Here is a 6,440-nt window from a genome sequence, read left to right on the forward strand (position 1 = left end):
TTGGATAATGTTAATTGGCCAGTTTAAATTCCCCACAAACCAGATTTAGTTTTACTTATTGCCCATATGTCCATTATGCAAGGACTTTCAGATGTCATAGGCATCTTTTGAAGAAAGGAGAACAGTGATATTTGTGACTACAAATGCAGTAATGAGCCATTATTAACAGAAGGAACTGGAACCATTTTTCTTTTAATAATTAGAAGCTTAAAGTTGTATTTAAAAATACTTTGGACTAAATCTTAAGTTTTACTTTATTGTATTTATAGTTACCACATCTCTGTCATTATTTTCTAAAGCTACCAAAATGGTTAAATCTTTGGTTCTATTAAGAATTAAGGGTTTAGAATTCTGGAGAGATTGGTTTATCTCAATGTTGGCCTCTGAACCAGTAGGCAGTACTCATTTACAGTTCAGCAGTTTAAGATACACAGAGTACAGTCTAAAATGAGGCAGTCAGATAGAATTACTTACACATTTTTACTGTTAAATAATTCTCTTTCAAGGCTTATATGTAATAGCTGCAAATGGTTTTCATTTACACCCTACTATGCATATTCTATAGGGAAATGTTTCCTGACCAGTCTTTTATTATAGTTTATTCTATAATACTCTAAGTTTATTAAATTGTTTTTCCCTCAATATAAGGGCAGAAGTCCCAGACTTTATCTTTGTTATTGAGCTTTAAAGTGATTTTTCTTAGTCATTGGAGGTTGGGAGTAGGAAATTGCTCAGACTGCAAATTGCTAACCTGAGGGGATGAAATTAGCTTTGTGAACTGTCACAAAGCAGGTGTGTGGAGTGACAGTCATTTTAGCGATAAAGCTTTAAGGCATTGTGAAATATCAACCAGTTGAGAACTGCTGAGTCTTGCAGCAGCACCTTTTTCACAAACTGGAAGTGTTGATAAGTGTATTTAACTTTCCCCCCTTTAACTCAAGTTTTCTTGAATTACACAGGTCATACCATTTCCAAGAATGTTAGTATTTTTGCAGTAAAGAAATATTAAAGTGCTAACTTTATACGGCTTTACCTGGAAATGCCTTTGGAGTCGGTATCATTACCTGTGCCCAATTCTCTCTTACAGATTCCCCATCTCCTATTGCGGCTAGAACACTGATATTAGTGGCTAAATCTGTGCAGAATTTAGCAAATCTTGTGGAATTTGGAGCTAAGGTAAAAACAGTTTGATACTTTAAAATGTCATTTACAAAGGAAACCTTGAGATGATAAAACCATAGAATATAAAGTTATCAGTAGTGGCTGTTTCATAGGTATATTTTTGTTGGTATGTATGTCTTTTAAAATATTTTTAGATTTTACATTTTAATAATGAAATTTTTTTTTTTTAAAGATTTTATTTATTTATTTGACAGAGAGAGATCACAAGTAGACAGAGAGGCAGGCAGAGAGAGAGAGAGAGAGGGAAGCAGGCTCCCTGCTGAGCAGAGAGCCCGATGCGGAACTCGATCCCAGGACCCTGAGATCATGACCTGAGCCGAAGGCAGTGGCTTAGCCCACTGAGCCACCCAGGCGCCCATTAATAATGAAATTTTTAAAACCACTGTTTCAGCCAGTATAGAAAACTATACTTTCTTTTTCCAATATACTTAAACTCTCCTACTCTTAAATATAAAAATTAATATATTTTTAAATGTACTCGAGTCCATTTTATTATTTATTTCATCATAAATATTTACTGTAAATAACTTGGACAAGTTCTTAAACACCCATATTTAAAAACTTAAAATACCCATATTAGGTAGTGATCCCACTACCTAATGATAAGGATTGTTAATATTCTAGTAGTGATCATACTGTGTTGCCTGATTTTGTCAATGTTGAACAAACTTCTTGCCTGGAAAAGTAACTATTTTACTGTTCTTAACAAGTGCTATGTCATCATGTAGCTGTTAAGTACTCTTCTCAACATTTAGATGGCTGCCAACTTACCACTGTTACAAATACTGCTATAACAGGTATCCATATATCCTTGCAAAAATGTCCACTTATTTCCTTAAACTAGTTTTGGAGGGAAACTCCTAAGTCAGACTTTTTGCTTCCCAGAGCCTTGCCAAAACTCAGTGAATATTACTCTGTTTAATTTTTGCCAAACTGCTAGGCATGTTACTTTGATTTTTCGTGTCTGTTTCTTTGGAATCGACTGATGAGGTCTTTATCATCTTTCATTTATTGACTTTAAAAGAGCTTGTGTTAATACTAAACATTTTCTGTTTCACAACATGCCACATTTTAATTTTCATTTTTTAAATTTTTTATTTTTTTAAAAAGATTTTATTTATTTATTTGACAGAGATCACAAGTAGGCAGAGAGAGGAAGGAAGCAGGCACCCCGCTGAGCAGAGAGCCCGATGTGGGGCTCTATCCCAGGACCTTGGGATCATGACCTGAGCTGAAGGCAGAGGCTTTAACCCACTGAGCCACCCAGGCGCCCTACAACATACCACATTTTAAATAGGCTTAATATTTTAGTATGAAGAGCAGTTTACAGTAAGGCTTAGCTTTTGAATTTATCTAAATACTGAGGCAGGTTGTAATATGTATTCCTGTTGCAGTCTTTAGCACACTGTATTTTAATTACTTACGTTCTCTGCTAGATTCTAACCCCTGGCTTGGGCCCATTTTTATCTTGGTAGGTGGCAAATTTAAGTTTCTCAGTAATTATTTTTGAATGAATAACAGCTGACCTTGATGCACAGGTTCAAACTGCACTGGTCCGCTTATTCATGGTTTTTACAGTACTGTAAATATATTTTCTCTTATGGTTTTAATATTTCCTTTTCTCTAGCTTACTCTATTGTAATAATACATGAATATATGTAACATATAAAATATGTATCCGTCAACTGTGTATGTTACCAGTCACATTTTTTTGGGGGGGGGGTCAAGTTATATATGGATTTTCAACCACTTGGGGTTGGTGCTTTTTTTCCCCTCCATCCAGAATTTCTTACTCTTTCATGAGAATATTCCAGTTCTTCAGTATAGCTCTTTGCTTTCATTAGAAGGAAAATTTATATGACTAATTCTTGTGAGCATTTATTGCTGTTGATGGACATAATTAGATTTATAGGAATCCTTGCTACATATGTGGTATAGATCAGTGTTTGTTTTTATTTTTAGGAGCCCTATATGGAAGGTGTCAATCCATTTATCAAAAGTAACAAACATCGCATGATCATGTTTCTGGATGAACTTGGGGTATGTATATAATTTTTCAAATACTTTGAGACCTAAATTTAATATAGCTGAGAATTGTTAACTCATTTAATCAACAGCTTAGATTTTTATCCAGAACTTAAACAAAAATGGGCACCTGGCTGACAGTTGCTTAAGCCTCCTACTCTTGATCTCAGGCTAGAGTTCAGACCCTGCATTGGGCTCCACTTAACACAAAAAGAGGCTTTTTTTTTTTTAATCATTATAAACATTTATTCTTAAACTAAATGGTTTACTACCAAGAACTCACTGTTAACGGTTTTGTACTTCTTGTGCAATTTTTTAGTTTCTGTCTTGTTTTTCACTATCCTTTTAGCTGTTCCATCTCCTTATTGTGATATCCTGTTGCTACTTATACTGAGCTGCTAGTGTATGGAACTTGAAACAAGATAACCCAGATCTGACCAGGTTAAATAATGGACTGGAGAGTGTTCTGAGGGCTTTACTAGGAATAAAATACATGGATTTAGAATGCTACTTCATTCAGTGGGACTACTGATGTCTTATTTGGACCTTTATAAATTGTGATTACAAGATTAATAGAAATGGTAACAAAAAACAAAACAAAAAAAACTAAAAAAATTCCTAAGACCGTGTATTTCTTAGTAAAGTTGAATTTTCTTCTTACAGATTTACAGATAATGGATCAATTAAAAAGTAAAATACATTAGTAATTCAGTTCATATATAAAAAAAAAAAAGGTTATCAGTTTAGTATGTATGGCATTAGGGAATGTTAGGGTTGGAGACTGAAGTGCCCATGTTCTGCCATAATGTATTCAGATCCAGTTTTAAAAACACCCCACCAGTGTTCAGTGAAACTAACCAGCAGTTCCTGAGGGCCCTTGCTTTGCTACCTGAGGGTAAAACCGGGGTGAAGAAGTTATTTGTAACATAGGTCCATAAGTAGCATAAAATTGAGAAATACAAGGCAAATGCTAAATGTCTGTTTTTTATATATGAACTCAGGGAAGTTTAGGAGATAAAAATACTTATTACCAAAAAACAGTTGGGTCAGCGATTGAAAAATTCTTACTGTAGTATTGTTTAAAGACTGAAAACTGTCCACTATCTAAAGCTACCAAGCTTTAACTTAAGCTGTATTTCTAGGTTTTTAGATTCTTCAGATTCATGGTTAGGATTCTCATTTATTTTCCATAATCACAGCTGTCTTACAGTCCAGCTCTCTTATCACTTTTCTAGTTATGCCTCACAATGTGGTCTTAAACTGCTTAGAATTCCCATTCTTCTACTCTTCCTGCCTTCTGCATGTTCTTGTATTCCTTTACTACCTGTGTAAATCAGATTCTTCTTTCAAGACTCACTTTCAGAAGGACTTTTTGATGAGCACTAAATCTGAGTCAAATACCTTTTCCTCTGCTTCCTAAGTATCTGCATATCTTTCATATCTGTGTTGCAGTGATTGGTTTATCTCTGTCTTCTAGAGAGGCTCTAAGCTCTCTGAAGGCAAATACTATAGTCTTTTAACTCTGTAATCCATTCACTGAATGAATGGATAACTGAGTGTTAATTAACAAGAATGAACTGTATTTCAGTTCATGCTACAGAACACAATGTTTTTGTAGTTTTTAGGAAGGTACAGCAATTGAGTTATCACCATTAGGAAGAGGAGTAGATTTTTTCAGAACAGCCATCTGAGCCCATGTTGAATTTTATTCTATGGCTCAAAATAATACTAATAAAGTGCTAATAAAGTACGAAGTTTTTGGGCATAGTCCACAGATAATTATCAGCCTGACAGGTTCTCCTCACACTTCTATAGTGTAACTCTCACGTATACTGATAAATTTGGGCAAACTATAACAACTAAATAATGAAACTGTGTCAATGGAGGAATTTAAAGTTTAGCTTGCATTTAATCCAGATCAGCAGTTGCAGTGTTTCTGGTTATTTTTTGGTGTATGTGCCAGATCAAAAAACCCCCAAAACTCTTAAGAATTTAGGAAGCCCACTTATTTAGATTAACAGTAATACTGTACAGTATTCTGCCATGCTCTGTAAAGCAAATTGGACCCTGCGTTTGATGTGAATATTGAGGTCATAGGACCTTTATCAGAAATACCACTGAATGTTACATAGCATCTTAGACTCTTAAAAGAAATTTAAGAGAACATTATGTTAAGAAGGATCTTTTCAGAAGTGACTATAAAAATTTGTATTGCTAAATGCAGTTTTATCATTCTCTTAAAGAATGTACCTGAACTTCCGGACACTACAGAGCACTCGAGAACTGACCTATCTCGTGATTTAGCGGCACTGCATGAGATCTGTGTGGCCCATTCAGATGAATTGCGAACACTCAGCAATGAACGTGGTGCCCAGCAGGTAGGTTTTTGCCAGCCTTCATTATCAGTGATGTTGGATTAGCACTTAAGCAGAATGTCAGCATAAGACTCTGAAAGGTAACTAGCTGACTTATGGTCAACTTTTTAAAAATTTTTATTAACATATAATGTATTATTTGCCCCAGGGGTACAGGTCTGTGAATCATCAGGCTTACACATTTCACAGCACTCACCATAGCACATACCCTCCCCCATGTCTACGCTCCCCACCCCTGCACCAACCCTCACTTTGTTTTGTGAGCTTAAAAGTCTCTTATGGTTTGTTTTATCAGTTATATTTTTAAGAATTGGAATCTTCCTCTGCAAAGATCTTGGCAGAGCAGTAATGGACCCAGACTAAAATTATGTATGTTTGACATGGCACAGTGTGAACTATACTGAAAAACAGTGGTGTTACACACTTCAGTGATGTGAAAATGGCAAGTGAATCATAAAGTCAGTAGTGATATGGCTTATCTCCCATACACAGTGCATAGCCAAGTGACCTGCAAGTTCCAGGTTCAGAGATTCTGGAGTGTGGCCTTGAAAACTGTCATTTCTAATAAGCTCTTCCTGAGGATTATCACTGTACTGGCCAATCATCTGGTAGGAGCCTTGTAGAAGAGATTAAAATTAAAGCATTGTGTTTGTGGATTTGAGGATTCTAAAATCCTCAAGTTTAGATAACCTCCTCTGGCTCACTAAGATTCCAGTCACTTTAGCAGCTTAGTATGTGCCACTGGCCTACTTAGCGTCTGTGGTATATATAATGCCTTCCAGCTACACTGGGGCTGAGTTTGTTATGATATGCCTTAAATAAAATTCTTGGAGAATTTGGCCTAATTAATTTTAGGCC

General features: G+C 35.5%; 1 protein-coding gene across 1 annotated transcript in view; it reads left to right on the forward strand.

Annotated features, from left to right (window-relative positions):
- Nucleotides 1-6,440, forward strand: part of LOC111148287 (RAS p21 protein activator 1) — a 116,101-nt gene that overhangs the window by 105,467 nt on the left and 4,194 nt on the right. The window contains exons 22-24 of the mRNA XM_022504767.1: nucleotides 1,088-1,176; nucleotides 3,145-3,222; nucleotides 5,451-5,585. Of these exons, the coding sequence (XP_022360475.1) occupies nucleotides 1,088-1,176; nucleotides 3,145-3,222; nucleotides 5,451-5,585 (302 nt within the window). The remainder of the gene's footprint in view (nucleotides 1-1,087; nucleotides 1,177-3,144; nucleotides 3,223-5,450; nucleotides 5,586-6,440) is intronic.

This window comes from Enhydra lutris, unplaced genomic scaffold (genome assembly GCF_002288905.1).
Source record: "Enhydra lutris kenyoni isolate GAN:26980312 unplaced genomic scaffold, ASM228890v2 scaffoldscaffold19, whole genome shotgun sequence".
NCBI lineage: Eukaryota > Metazoa > Chordata > Mammalia > Carnivora > Mustelidae > Enhydra > Enhydra lutris.